At 46.5% G+C, this 15,812-nt stretch overlaps 1 protein-coding gene across 1 annotated transcript in view; it reads left to right on the forward strand.

Moving 5' to 3' along the window:
- The window catches only part of WDFY4 (WDFY family member 4), a 291,265-nt gene that overhangs the window by 161,942 nt on the left and 113,511 nt on the right, over positions 1–15,812 (forward strand). The window contains exons 39-41 of the mRNA XM_090058037.1: positions 9,341–9,418; positions 11,417–11,620; positions 14,508–14,550. Coding sequence (XP_089914163.1) covers positions 9,341–9,418; positions 11,417–11,620; positions 14,508–14,550 — 325 coding nt within the window. The remainder of the gene's footprint in view (positions 1–9,340; positions 9,419–11,416; positions 11,621–14,507; positions 14,551–15,812) is intronic.

Raw genomic sequence — 15,812 nt, forward strand, 5'->3', positions numbered from 1 at the left:
CCCTGCTGCACTCGTATTGTGCCACAGCAGCAACTTGTGATTTTTTGAGTTTCCAAAGCAGGTAAGAATTTTATCATCACTCCCCTGAGTATCTCCTCCCTTCTGGCACTCAGCAGCACCTCTCCTTCCCTCCTTTCACCATTCTCCAGCAGGGTTTTCCCAGAGTGGTCAGGGGAACCCCAGGGCTGCTTCTGCCCCATTCCCTCTGGGGGCTGTAGGGACTGTCTTGGAACAGACTGTACTGGAGCTCAGGGTGCTCATTTTGGTTGGTATAGTTCGGATGGGGCCTGTATGTGGGCTTATCTTTCCTGTGCCTGCTTCTGGTGTACAGGGGACACCTGGGAGGACCAGGCAAAGAGAAGATGCAAAAAGAGGGGGAACTCCCATCACTGCTGCTGTCCCTGGCAAAGTTTAGCAACTTGTGCAGCTGGTCTCTGTACCTGGAGCCCCTGGGTCAGCTGAGGACAGTAGTGGTGGCAGGCAGATCCAACCTTCCTGCACTCAGGTGTAATTGGCAGGGTGGAGGGGAGGTGCCACTGAGCTCCAGAGGGAAGGGGGTGCTGAGAGCAGGGGAGGGGCATCAGGGAACTTTTACTTGCTTTGAGGAATCAAAGATATCCCTAGTTGCTGCTGTTGCAGCATAGGCTCCGGTGAAATCCTAGGGGTGAAACCAAAAATCAGCTGATTTTCAGTCTGAGTCCTGGGATCACACTGAGCATGTTCAAAACTCTGGTGCAGTCCCAGGGCTGAGAGCAAAAATCACTTGATTTTCAAGGCTCTGGTGAGGTGTAGTAGCTGGGATTGACATAGGCATCAAGCCCAGGCATCTCTTGGGAGTCAGATCAAAGGCTCCAGTGCTGAGTGGGGGCTAAGAGCAACAGCACAGCTCTGTATGAGAGCTTTGACCTGGTTCTTGCATGTTGTGAGGTCTGGGACAAGCTCCCATGCAGTGTTGATGTCACTCCTGGCCTCTGAACTGCACTGGAGCCTTGAACCTTCAAGGCTCTGGTGTGGTGGGGGATGGGAGCCCAACAAAATTGGTCTGTATTACCTCTTTGGAGCAGTCTGACCTTAACTCAATACCTGGTAAGTAATGCAATCTGGAGATACTTCTTGCCAGAAAAGGCCTAATTTTACTACACTACAAGGGCACTTAGCATATGCTTCACTGTTTGAATACTCAGACACTAGCATTGTAAGGGCAGCTAACATATGCTAAGTGTAAAGTAACAATACCCTAACACAACTAATTACTTCTGCAGTCTTAAAACTGGTTAGTTTTCTGGTCTCGCTACTCTCACTTAAAGGCTGCTCCAGAAGTTCACTACTCTAATAGTCAGAAATCATTTATTAATATTTTGCATCTGAATTTAGTTATGGCCTGTTTATCCTTATTTGTTCTAATGCCAACAATGTCCTTAAGCTTGATAGCTTTTCATCTTCCCTACTGTTTTCCTTCTGATGTATTTATAGAGCCCTTGCATCTGCTTAGCTTTTGCTTTGATATGTTAAACAAGACAACCTCTTTGAGGCATGTGTTTATACTGGACATTGTAGTGGGAAGGTAGAACTGATCAAACTAGGTTTTAAACCAGCTAACTTTGGGATCAGCAGCTGTTTATTTGTGGCAACCCACTGCAAGTTATTTTGCATATTTTTGACTGAAATGTGATTTTGTTTCCCCCTTCATTTTCTGGTAGTTTTAAACTTTTGCTGCCCCAATTTGAGAGCAACATTTTCCCAGTTTTTGCCTCAAAAGTTTTGGTGTCCAGCTGCCAGGTTTTGTTTTTTGTTTTGTTTAATGAAAAAGCAAAGCTTTGGTAAAACAAACATGTTTTGCTTTCCCTGAAATTTTAAAGGGGAAAAACCCTTTCACAAAGATCTAGTTTTACCTAGCAGGTGAGCTGGAGAGTAAGACATCTTTCAAATGATCTCTTAGATCTTTAATATCCTGAGAGGTCCCCTTGTACTCTTCAGAAAAGCAGGGCATTTGCACAGAACCTGATCAAAGTTTCCATATCGAGCAGTGTGTTAAATGTGCTGCTCTATTAGGAGGGGCATACTACACAAGGGATGTACACAATGTGCTCCAATCGGTAGAGTACTGAGCTGGTATTCAGGTGTTATGGGTTCTGTTCCTGGCTATGCTACTACCTTGCTGGGTGAATTCTAGCACAAGCTGTTGTGTCTCACTATGTCTATCTGTAAGGTGGGGATAATGATGCTGACATCATTTTTTCTAGCTTTTTGAGGTCTAGTGGTGAGAATGCCTACAGGATCTACACAGTGGTGGTGGTGTTGCACTTAGGTTAGTGCTGTGCTGTGATGTGAAGCTGCTGTGCAAATTCCCTCAAAAAAGAATTAAAATTGCAGAGACATATCAAAAGTTTGAGGCCTTCATTCAACAAACCACTTGAGGATGTAATTAGTCTCAATTAACTTCAGTCAGACTGCTCATGTGCAAAGTCAGATATCTGCCTTGGTACTTTGCTGGCTGGGGCCAAAATGCTCAGCACTTCGTGGGATTAGCCCAAATAAGGGATTTTGGCTTCTTTGCCCTGTTGACCTGGCACATCTCCCAGGGAATTAATTCATGTGGGGCTTCTTTCTGTTAACTCTTCTGAGTTATTTTTCTTTAGGAAGAACTTTGGGACCTAATTTGTGTGTGTAGGGTTGTGTGGGGTAGAGGGGGGGTCCAACGTATGCATGCATTTTTGTGTATGTGTGCGCTACATAATATAACACTTGGGCCTATAACTTCCTTGAAGAAAACTTCAAAGTGCAGTCCTGCAGTAACATGATGTTTCTTTAGGAAAAAAACGATGTATCACCTGTGTCAGAGTATTATGGGGGGGCCTATATTTTACAGAATGTGGTAGTGGTAAAAGTCATATCTATATGTAAAAAGAATTGGACTTAAAACATTCAGCAGTTTAACTTAAAAACCTCATTTCTGAAATTTTTACATATTATTGAAAGTAGCATCTCAGTTTCCTCTAACAGAGTTATGAGGGGAAATCAGCCTTTTTGTTTCTCCATTTGCTTCCTTAGTGCCTTTGCTGACACTTTGAACTTGTTTACGCTGCCTCTGGGTGGTGCCTGAGACTGCATCAGTATATAGCAGCCCTGAGCCTGTGCCCAGGACCACTCTCAGGCTGCCTTAGATGTCCCTACTGGTGTGTTTTCAGGGTCACCAAATAGGGATACACTATCTCATTTTTGGGATCTGCTGCACGCTGGGTGCATCTACATGAGACACTAACTGCACAGTAGCTTAATAACACTGCGCAATAGCATGCTGGGCAAAAACCATGCTAATATGCTACCGTGCAGTAGTATCAGGCTACTCCACAGTTAACATCACTAAAAACATGTGCACTGGTGCTACTGTTCAGTCATGCAAGTTACACATTGGCTTAGTACTTGTTTATCCAAGTACTAAACTTATGGTGAATTAATGAACATGTAGAGGTGCCCGCTGAGTAGGCGTGATGGAGGGGGCAGGGGAAGAGGGGATGTTCCTTACCAGCAGTCCTGGCCACAGTGATGGACATGCCCCTGTTGTTCTGTCAGTGTTACCTTTCCTTTGTATTAGTCACTTTCTCCTGTTGTTTCTACAAAGCCTTCACACAGCAAAGGGGAAATAAGAAATATTTTTTAAAGAAAAGCAGAACATAAGCCAGGGGTGAGCAAAATATGGCCCACGAGCTGGATCTGGCCCTCAAGGCATTTCTATCCAGCCCACAGGGCCCCTAAAAATTAGAAAATTAGTATTTATCTCCTCCTGACTGCCTGTCAAAGATGACAGGAGCCGGGGGCAGTAGGACCCAAGGGGAGTTGGCAGCAGGGTACAGCAGCCCAGCCCTGCCCCACCCCCAGCTATTTCCCTGCCTTCCTGCATCTACACTGCTCCAGGACCACATGGTGGCTCCCAGTTGCATCCCTGGAGTCTGGAAGCATGGGCCCATGCCAGTACCCAGGGCAGGGGGGTGGGCATAGGGAGGAAGTATGTGTGCATGGGTGACTGGGGCCTCCCGAGTGTCAGGGACCATGACCGGGGGGGGGGGGCGGCTACCCCAGGAGCTAGCTGGTGACCAAGGAGGTCCCCCAGCCAGCTGGTGACTGGGAGGGGGTGGGGGGTTCCCCAGTGGCTGGTTGCCAAGTGCACTGGTGGCATGGTGGCGGCAGAAGTGCGGGCACTTCTGCTGCCAATGTGCTGCTGGCGGAGCCAATTTCAGGGGGGCATTAGTGCTCTCCATGCCACCCTGCAAGCCAGAGTGCTTACTGTTGGGGGGCAGCAGTGCTACCAGGGGGCACGTGCCCCTCTCTGTCCCCCTGTTTGTGTGTCTGTGGGTGTGTTAGAAATATTATTAAAAATGCATAATGAATAGAGTGTTGTTAGAACTGCACAGTTTACATCTCATACCTGATAAGAAGAAACACTACCAAGGACTCTTTGTGCTAAAGTATCACCCCCTTTGCCAATCTGTCAGCCGTTCTTACACTAAATCACTCTCAACCCTCATACTCCTCCAGTCTCTTTCTGCTTTTTATCATGTAGATTACAGAAGTTGTAATTCAATTGACTATGTCCTTGGAAGAGGGAGAATTTCAACTTTTGGTGACCTAGGGGCTTTTCTGAGCGTGCGTAATTAGCTAATGCATATATGCCTATCCGCCCCGCATACTTAAGTAGTTAATTATAATGAACATGCAACGTATGAAGTGACGTATTTACATATATGTTTGTATGAACTGGAAATAAGTTGTAAGAGTTCCTGTTTCTGCACACGTGCCCAGGAGGGAGAGTATATAGAGCCGGCTGAGAGGTTTCCTCGGGGGCAGAGTAATCTGAGATTCTCTGTCTCTGCTCTGACCCTATTTGCAAATATACCTTTTGTGTTGCTAATAGTGTGTGCCTGAGGAATTATTATTTGCGAGCCTCCAAAAGAAACGAACCGTGATTTTCGCATCAGGTGTGTGTAGGGAGAGACTGTGTGTGTGTGTGTTTGTGTGTGTGTGTGTTTGTAGGGTGTCCCACATACACACCCTGCCATAGACATGCACCCATACCCCCCTTGCACTGCCATACTCACACCCTCTCACACATCCCAGCCACACAGCCCCCCAGGCCCACAAATCTTACACTCAGCAACACCCCCCACACCTATCCACCCCCATAGACACGCCCACAGCCCCCCCCAAACATATACCCTCCCACAATATACAAGAGTAAGACTTCATTTTCAGCTATTGTGCAATCATCTCTATGTACAGTACACAAACATGTAAATCAGGACAAAAATATTTTTTGAAATCAAATTAATGAATGTTTTAGATGTTCATTTTTTAGAATATAATTTGGTATTTTTCTGGTTCCGAGATGGCAAGACCCCTTGCTGAAAGGAGTACTTCTGGGAGCAAGGGGAGGGACTTCTAGTGCGAAAGGTCAGGAGTTAGAGCCAGGACGTCCAGTCACAAGATGGTAACCAGGGGTGGGGCACCTGTCAAGGGGTGGGGCTACCTGTGACCCTCCACAGCTTGCCAAAATTTGGTAAGGTTTGATCTGATTGTTGATAACTAAAATGCCCAGCATGGAACACTTTGAAATTGCTGCCACTGGGGCTCTGACCTGGCTAGAGCTGAGGGGTTCTGAAGCGCTGGGTGTCTGTACCTGGGGCTCATCCCTGCAGCAGGTTATTGTCTCCTCCAAGCAACTTTTGGCTTATTGCTATGAAGATGGAATCTAAGTTCCACTTTTGTGCAGAGCCCAACTCACCAGCAGAGGGTTGCTACTAGCTTTGTAGGTCAGTCTTTATGGGATTTTTATATGAATTATGGAATAGCTTTGTGTAGCCACAACTGTGATTACAGGTTTAATGATGCTTTAAACAAACAAAATGTAATGACTTTCATCAGTGTAAAACAGGAGCTTCCTGCGGGGAAACACCAATAAATGTGACTTCACGGCAGGGGTGCAGAGCTGGCTGTCAGCCAGCAGCAATCCGCACACCACATAGACCTTGTGTGTTAACTTAATTGTAGCACAGCACAAGCAGCAACTCGGCAGTTTGCTGTGAGCAATCACGGCATGCATGGCACAGAGTCAATGCATTTAAAGATTACCCATCTGATCCATGGCCCTTGGTAGAGAGGCGCTAGATTCTCACAGCTGTCTCTTCCACTGCCTTGGATAATGGCAATCTGACCTACGTGGACTCTGGTCTATGGATTCTGATTGGAGGAAGGTCTTTGCATGACAGTCGTTCTTCCTACAGACAGTGATTGATTTTTACAACAGTGAAAGACAGGACCACACCTTAACCCCATTTGTATAATGTCTGTGCATTTTGCACCTTCCCAACTAAAAGAAAAATCTCTTGAGATCTCTATTCCACATTTCTGTACCATTGATCCCCAGAGATTTCTCAAATAAGTTGATGCTTGTAGTACTCTCTGCAGCTTCTTCTGATTCTCAGCAAACCCCTGTCTCCTTTCCTTGCTATTTCGTAGCCCCAAGCTGACTTTTATATTTGGTAAGTAGAGAAAAAAAATCTCCAGGTGCCTAAAACAACTTACAATCAATTGTATTTATGTGACTAACAAATACAGTTATCTGTTCTACAGGAACTTTGGAATTTTGCTGGAATCATATGGTAAGAGGTTGACTAAGAAATGAAAAAGAACAGGGAAGCCATCTTCTCATTCTCATACAAAGGCAGGAGTCACAGCCTCAACCCTTCCTTTGAAAACAGCTCCAGGATTATTGTGGGGGCTTATTAAATCTGACCCCTTATCTGGTCAGTTGTTTGTTTTCACCAGATGTGGAAAGTAAGCCACTAGGTTTCAGAACAGTTCCCATTGACTCTTCAGTGTTAAACCCTAGACCCACTTCCCTGGGAAATCTAGTGTACTTAATGCTCTGGTCAGATGGGAAATATAGTGGAGGCAGTCTTTTTAGTTCCTTCTGGGTTCCAGAACTTCAGTGGTTGATTGGGAAAAAATCCACCTAGCTTTTTCACAGCTGGAAGTTTGGATTTGGTTTGAGCTCAATACAAAAGTTTGAGGAGTTTTTGTAATAATAGTAATAATAATAACTCTATTGTCTCCTATATGTGATACCAGTTTTCCACCCATGTAATTCCACTGAGTTCAAGGCACTACTTCCTCAGGGCATTCTTCTTCCTACATTTTTCTAAAAGAGATCCTGTACCTTAAACAAGAATCACTGGATGAAATTCTGTGCCTGTGGTATACAGATGGCTAGTCTAGATAAATATAGTAGTCTCCTCTTGCCTCATACATTTTGCCAGTGGAGTAAGTGAAACGAGAACTAGGCCCTTTGTATTTGTCTTGCACTCTGAATCTGAGGCTCTCATGGCACTTGACAAATGTTATTGAATTTAGAACCACGGTCTGGTGTGATGTTAGTACCTGTCCCCATTTACAGACAGGGAAACTGAGATTCAGAGTGGTAACATGCCTTTTTCAAGGTCACATGACAAACCATTGAAAGAGCTGAAAATGCAGTCTGTATTGCTTGACTGTACTCATCCTTTTATAGGACTAGCCCAGAGCCCTGAGTGTAAGATACTTGTTCATATGAAATATGTATACATTATCTAGATTCACTGCTACATGTTGAAACCACAATCCTAATGCATATTGGAGTGCAAAATCCTAGTGCATATTGAAAGGTAAGCTTTCCTGGAAGTGTGCATTCCCTTCTCAAGTACCAGACACCCCATGTAACCTTCAGACAGCTCTGTTTCAGAGGCACTATATATTATAAGAATAAGTTTAGCATTTAGGATCCAAGACCTGTTGACTGTCAATGAGATTTAGGTTCCTAAGCACCCACATCATTGTTAGACAATAGACCTAAATCACTAAGGTGCCCTGGCAAATCTTACCATTTGTCTTTCAGCTCTCAGTCTGTTAAATGGCAGCAATAAGCCTTCCTTGCTCTTCTTAGACTGTATATTCTCCAGGGCAGGGACTGTCTTTTGTATTTACTGCTCCTTAGCAAAATGTAACCCTTGTGACTTCAGTTGGTGCAGCTGAAATAGAAAAAAATAGTTGTCTTATACCATAGCTGCACTATTATCTAACACTTTTCAAATGTATGAAGCCCCACACAGTGGTGTGTGCATGTGTGTGGTTTGTTTAAAAGTTTCTGTGTCTGATTTATTTTCTCCTTAAAACAAGATTCCAGAGCCAATGCCCTGTGCTAAGTTTATGGCTGTATTTAATTCCCTCTCAGATCCTTTGATCCTTTGACTGGTGTGTCTGCAGCTGCTTTTCAGGAGTTCTGTTTACAGCCCATTTCATCACTGTACACCCCAGGGACCTGCCAAGCCCATCCTAGCAGACTTTTAAAATCCTTTCTGTACTTCCAAAAGCCAGGGTGACCAATGACTGTTAAACTCTGCTCCTGCCCTCCTGCCAACCCAGGACATTTGTGTTTTTTTACTAAGAGCCAGACTTTTTTAATGACGCAAGTTTTCACTATTATGTGTCTACATAATGTAAATGCAACTCTTCTGCCAGACCCTGTCCTACTTCCAGACCCCAGTTAAAAGAGGTGGGTTCAAATTTAAGTGTAAACATAAACTATAGTAAAAAAAAATGTTTGGTTGCCAGTAAAGTTTGCAGGAAAAAAAATCTTCTTTGGTTAGCAACCCTGCATTACTGCACTGAAGATTTTACACTGTGGTGTCCCCTGCCCCCTGCCAGAAGCCACCTACTCACCCCATGCCATGATGTCCCTAGCTGCACCCTCTACTATATTGCACCCCCCCCCCAGCCTTACCCCTGCAGTTCCTGCTCCCCCTATTCTGGCATGGACCCCCAAAGAACCCTGTGACCCAGCAGTATTACAGGCAGCTTGGGACACAGGAGCAGCAGCAGTACATGGCTAGGAGAACATTCCCTGCAGGCTGCTGTATTCCCACTTGGACACCGGGTAGTGCTGCTGTGCCTTGTCTGTCAGAGCTTCAATCAAGCTGTTGTCTATTTTGATTTTTTTACTGGCTGCATCTACATGAAACACTCACTGCACAGTTGTTACTGTGCAGTCATTTAGTACTTGCTAACACAAGTACCAGCTATACTGTGCACTAGTGTCTCCGAGTAGCTTCTTGGTGATGCTGACTGTGCAGCCAACGTCTCATGTAGATGCGACCACTGATAACTACAGTTTTTTACTGACTTCTTTGGCAGGTGTTTTAACCTGATTTTTTCCTGACAGTCAGGAAATATACTGACAGTTGGCAGCTCTGCCCGCAGCTCAAGTCTGCAAATGCAGTGCTTGTTACTGAACGTGCAATGTTTTCTTTAGGGGTTTGTGTCATGTATGGAAAAGTACAGAAGAAGTGGGCAGGAGCTGTATGCATCTTTATACAAGGATCACGTGCAGGTAAGAGTTGAAGACTTCATGATATCCTTTTATCATGAAGATAACATTGTTTTAATTTCCCAGATTGCTCTGACAATTTAGCATTGTCTCACACTTGAATTAAGTGATCCGTGTTCTATCTACAGATTTTGAGATATGTTGTAAAAATCCTCAGTTAGAATCAGGTGGAAACAGTAATTTGTTCCTATTGTATATTTAATCCATGAACTGTGGAACAATGTTATCAGTCAGTTGGATTGCGTATCTCTAGTTCTGTCCTCAAGGAATCCTGATTTCCATTTCAATGAAGTTGCTTCAGATATACGCAATGCTCGCTAGCACCATGACCAAAAGGGACCTGGGGATCTTGAGAGACCACAAGATGAATATGAGCCACAAATGTGACGCTGTGGCTGGCAAAGCTAACCAAACTCTGGCATGCATCCACCAATGCATCTCAAGCAAAACCAGGGAAGTCATCCTCCTGCTTTACTCGACCCTGGTGAGACCGCAGCTGGAGTACTGCATCCAGTGTTGGGCCCCCCACTTCAGGAAGGATGTGGAGAAGTTTGAGAGAGTCCACAGGAGAGCCACTTGTATGATCCAGGGCCTGGAGGGAAGGCTGTATGAGGAGAGGCTGAAGGACTTGGGACGCTTCAGTGTGGAGAAGAGAAGGCTCAGCGGGGACTTGGTGGTAGCCTAGAATTACATAAGAGTACATCAGGACTTGGGAGAACACCTGTTCACCTGAGTTCCCCAAGGGATAACAAGGTCTAACAGCCATAAACTCCAGGAAGGCCGATTTAGACTAAACATAAGAAAAAAGTTCTTTACAGTGCATGTGTCCTGGGTCTGGAACAAACTCTCCCCAGAGGTGGTGCAAGCACCTACTCTGGACTCCTTCAAAAAACAGGTGGATTTATTTCTTGCTGGGATTACTTGATCCTAGCTGACTTCCCCCCATGGGGGCTGGACCCAATGATATCATGAGGTCCCTTCCAGCCCCTAATGTCTATGGAATCTATGAAATATTCCAGTGCAAATGAGAGTGAGAATTTGGCTGTTTTCTTCATCAGTCAATATTAGTTTTCATGACACTCAGATTTACAATCAGAAAAATCCTACGTGCAAATTTCTGTTTGCTGATGAACTCAGCAAAGGGCAACAAGAGTCTTTCTTTTTCCCTTGGAATTCTAACCTCATTGCCCTTGAGAAAGGTAGAGTTTCATTTTCTATTGTACTTAAATCCATAGCCACAATGGAGAGATTACCAGATACTCCTGATGAGTCATTCAGAGTGTAATTATTTGCTTTAATTTGTGATAAACACTAACCAGGACAGAGTCAGGTTTATAAATGCTGACATTTATCATGGAACTATTAATTCAGGTCCCGGTCTGGACCATAGTCCTCCAAGCAAGGCACTCACCTTCAAGGGGATTGAGAGAATTTGTGGCATGTCAGTTTCTTCAGTTTGCTCCATATTATGCAGGTTTTTTTCTTGTGAACCTATTTTGCATTTTAGTTCCCTCTAGTGTGTTGCAGAAGAGCATCTCAAAGTTATGCAGATGAATATTGATATTAAATGAATTGTAAATATTTCCATGCGGGTATCTTCCCAACATCCCAGTATTTAGATTTTATCATTTAAAGTTTTGCAAGCAGTCTGAGGTTTTAAAACACCTGTGAGTGTTAGAACTCAGTTGGGATTTTCAAAGAAGAGCCTAAGGGAGTTAGGCACTTCAATTTCACTGGAAAACAGTGGGTGTTGGGATCCATAAAATCCCACTCCATGCTTAGTCTCCTTGATGGTACCTCAAGCAGCACAGCACCCTCTTGTGCTCAGTAAGGAGCACCATTTGCTGGGTTGATGGCTCTCCCTTTTGTGGGAGCTCTCCTGGCTGTAACCCAGCAGGGTGATTTAGATTTGTCAGGATTACTGAGATCTTGGACTAACTGTGTGTGGGGGGGTACAGTAGTGGAGTGTTTGGCAGTGACATGAGTGGTTCTGTCTCACAGATGCTACAGTGCAGTTATAGCAAAGCAGCAAAGGACTGGGCAGCACTTGAGGAACAGCTTTTCTCCAGAGGAGGCTTGTGGGGGTCCGTATTAGGGTTGTCCACCCCACACTGTGAACTCGATTGCTATGAAGGGCCTGCACGGATGAGGAAGAGGATTCGGCAGCAGGGTGCCCATAGGACGATGATGCGAATGATGAGTGAGGTAACAAACATTTGCATGAGGTACAAATTCTGTATCCTTCATTCTTACTTCCAGCAATAGCACCTGCCCACATTGCAGAGTTCTGTGGCTTTCTAATCATCTCTCCACTTGTTCTCAGCTCCTGATCCCAATGACCCACTGGACCATGGTCCTTGAGGTTAGAAGACTACTGAGAGAAATAGGGGAAATAAATGGAATAAGAAATAGGGGAAATAAATGGAATAAGAGACTGTTACTTGTTTAGTAGTCATGGGATAGTTTTCTGCCCATGCTGTACTCACATTCCTTTTCAACGAGACCTTGCAGTATTATCTTATATATGTATTAGACTAATCTGCCAAAGAGCAGTTCAATCAGGAGTCCAGCTATCTTATTTTAGGACTCTATACTGATTCCTGTCACTGTGGTTTGAGAGGCAACTCTTCTCAGTAGGAAACAGAAGGACATAGCATAAGTATCATAGAGGATTGGCCATGCTCGTCACTGCTTGACTTATAATGAATCTCAAATTCAGCAGTCCTTCACTGCACTAGATCATGTGCTTTTTCTCCTGGAATTGACCTCATCTAAGGTAAAGTTATGAGATACTCTTTTAGGAAGAGCAGGGTTCTTTTCCCTTTGAATATATATTACACACATAGACACAGAAGTCTGTGGGGGAGGGGCATGCAGGGGCAGATCAAGGGTCTTATGGTGAGGAGGGGCCCCCATGGTGTGGAGCGGGGGGAGAGCAGGGCAGGCACTGCCTAGCTGGGATGGGATGTGTGATGGAGCCACAGGTGGTTCATCTGGTGGGGGGGTGGGGAGGTTGTGTGCACCCTGGGTGAGGTGTGGGCCTCTGGAATTGTACATGGGGTGAGAGCAGGCTGCATGCTATGGGCTCAGGGCTGGGGTTCAGCCTCTTCCTGATGGGGGGAATGGGGCAGGGCTGTGCTTAGGGGAGGCAGGGTGGGGCAGATGGTGGTGCAGTGGGAGTGGGGGCTACTGGGGGGGTTCCAGTGAACATTGGGGTGGCTGTAGCCCCCTCTCAGTGCCGCTGCTGCTGCCCACCCCAAGTGTAGCCCCAGCCCAGCCCTGCCCCACCACCAAGGAGAGGCTGGTGCAGCCCCATGCCCCAGCCCACAACAGGCAGTCTGCCCTCACCTTGTGCACAAATCCATAGGGCACATGCCCCCCATGCCTCCCCCAGGCATATATATATATACACACTAGCCAATTGCCTATCGACAATGACGGGGGCAGGAGCAGGCAGGGATGGAGCCCCATGCCCCTCCCCATCCAGGCCTGCTCCCCAGTGACAGAGGGAAGGGAGGAGTGGGCCCGGGCCCGGTGCAGGGGAGGACCGGGTCCAAGAGTGGGTAGGAGCTGGGCCAGCGCAGTGGGGGCAGGGAGCAGTGGACCCGGGCCAAAACCAGTAGTGGTAGGGGGATGGGTGGAGTGAGGGAGGGGCAACGTGGGGGAGGAGGGGGATGGGCCCAGGCTCAATGCGGGGCAGGAGGCCCATTCCTCCCCTCCCCCCACTGCTGCCACATTGGATCACATTGGTCAGGGCCTGCTGCGCCCTCCCCTGCTGTAGCGGCAGTGGGGGAAGGGGAGGTGGGAGGGAAATCAATGTTTGTCAAACAAATAAAATCAAAAGAAAATTAAAAATGCCTCTGGCCACTGCCACGGGGGGAGCAGTCAGCCTGAGCCCAAGTTGACTTGGCAGTGGGGGGACAGGAGGAGTGGGCTTGGGCCCAACACGGGAGGGAGGGCAGAGGAGTGGGACCAGGCCCAAGGATGGGAGGAGGCCTGCTCCTCCCCTCCCCCTGCTGCTGCCATGTCAGGACAGGTCTGCTGCTCCCCCCCACCCCCAACCTCCATGGCGGGCTGGCTTCTCCCCCACTTTGGGCTCAGTCCTTCTCCCTCCCTTGGGCCCGGTCCCACTCCTCCTCCCCCACATTGGCTCAGAGCCCACTCTTCCTATCCCTCCACCATTGCCAGGTCAGCCCTGGCCCACTGCCCACTGCCCACCCTGCCATGGCAGCCCAGCTTCTCCCCACCCTTGGTCCTGGTCCTTCTCTGCATCAGGCCTGGGCCCACTCCTCCCTGTCCCCCACTGTCACCACCATGGCGCGCCCGCTATTCCCCCCACCACCACTGCATCAGGCCCTGCAGGCAGTGACGATAGGAGGAGGGGCAGGTCAAGGCCAGAGCAAGTGCCCATGACACCCCCTGTGGCATCCCAACCCTGCTCCCCCTTGTGCCACCGTCACCTGCAAGGAGTAAGGCAGGGGGGCGAGGCCAGCTCCAGTGGCCTGCCCCCCATACCGCATCATCACAACCTGCAAGGAGCAGGGCAAGGGAGAGCCCCTGTTCCATCTGCTCCATTGCTCCTGCCTCCAGGAAGTAGGGCAGGGGGGAGCCAGGCCAGCAGTTCTGTGTCCCTGCCATCATGGCGGTGCTCCACTGGTGCCAGCTCATGTTGGAATGCTTGTTTGCACTCTGATTGGATGTTTGTTAGCCAATCAATGTGAATAAAGCATTTTGGACAGAGAGACAGTGTATATATATATATCTGTTCTTTTGCTCCTTTGGGATCCCTTCCAATGAATTATTTGTGTGTCTGGGCTTGAGGGTATATCTTTACCCTATCCAGGTAATTACAGAAGAGACTGAAAGCTCAAGAGCAGCTGTGGAAGGCACTCCTGGAGGGCTTCACTACCACATTTTTAGGTTTGGCATGTGTGAGTGAGAGTTGATGGGTATCGTGTATTTGATAGCGATGCTTAATGGGAGGGCTGACAGTGCAGCATAGACATATCTTGAGACAACTGCCGCTGCATCAGGGCAGTGGTTGATGTTTTGCCTTGGCATGCCATTTTAATTATGTCATTTCTCTTTTCAGGTTCACAGAAATGAATCTACTTCAGGTCACGAAGGAAATCAAGGTAACAGTTTAGAGTTAAAATGCTTCATAGGAGAAAATGGGTACACAGGGCTGACGAAACAGCTGGAGTAAGTAAATGTGACTTCAGGTGATAATTGGCCCAGGAAGCAGATGTTGACAGTGTTCTAGACTAGAGATCACCTTATGTTTTTAGGGTCAAATTGGGGATATCTCTGTACCATATACTAAGTCTCTATTTTCGTTATTTTCTTGCTGCTATTGGGAAAAACGTAGAGGCCAAAAAATCAAACCATTACATCGAACATTTAGATGCCTTGGTGAGAAGACTGGAGAGCATGTTATTGTTGCATGTACCCAACAAGAGAACATAGAATCATCTGCCAAAAATTTCCCCTCTTGTGTTGCACTCAACCTGTTTCTCAGACTCCTGACTCTCTGGACATGCTTTGAAATTATTGTTAAAAAAAAAAAACAGGGGAGCATGGGGCAGAGACTAAGGATAGTGTGATATGTATGATAGCTTTCAATAAACTGGTGAAAAAATGGAAGAGCAGGGAAAGAATGAAGGAAAAAAAATTTAAGAGTTATGTATGTCCTCATGATTCAAACCAGAGCCATTTTATTAATTTCTTTCCCAAAATCTTTCATTGCCAAAAAGCAAATTTACCTAGTACAACGAGACTCTTTTGTATCAAAAGAATCCCTCAAAAAAGGGACAAAATGAACTGGTTTTTACAGAAATATTTTTGTAAAGAACTTCTGATTTCTAAGTCAGTTCTAAGGCTGTGAATTCAGCCACCTATTCAGCTACACTGTGGCAAAACTATAGTTTAAATCAGGGAGAACTACATTTATAAATAGGGACCTGCCAATATCGCAATGTCAAATTGTGAAATCCTGTGATGTCTGCAAAATCTGCAAAAAAACCAAACCAAAACAAAAAACCAACAAAAAAGACAACTTTTTGAAAATGTTGGCTCCCCAGAGGGTCCAACAGTTCTCACAGACTGCCGGGAGGCAAAGCGGGGAGGGAGGATTGCTGGCGCCAAGGACAGCCCAAGATGGCTGCCACTCCTGCTCCTCACCGCTGATTGGCTGAGGGCTGCCTCTCATGTGGCCCTGCCCCTCACTGCCAATAGGTGGAGGGGGCAGGGCCACATATCCAACAGCCCTTGCAGCCAATCAGTGGGGTGGTGGCGGGGGGCATATGATGAACAGCTCTTTCAGCCAATCAACAGCCAACCAGAGGTGTGGGGAGGCCCCGCTGCAATCAACTTATAAATATGGCATCTCCCCATGAAA

The sequence above is a fragment of the Crocodylus siamensis genome, chromosome 7 (genome assembly GCF_052110815.1).
Source record: "Crocodylus siamensis isolate JL-2025a chromosome 7, ASM5211081v1, whole genome shotgun sequence".
NCBI classification, from domain to species: domain Eukaryota; kingdom Metazoa; phylum Chordata; order Crocodylia; family Crocodylidae; genus Crocodylus; species Crocodylus siamensis.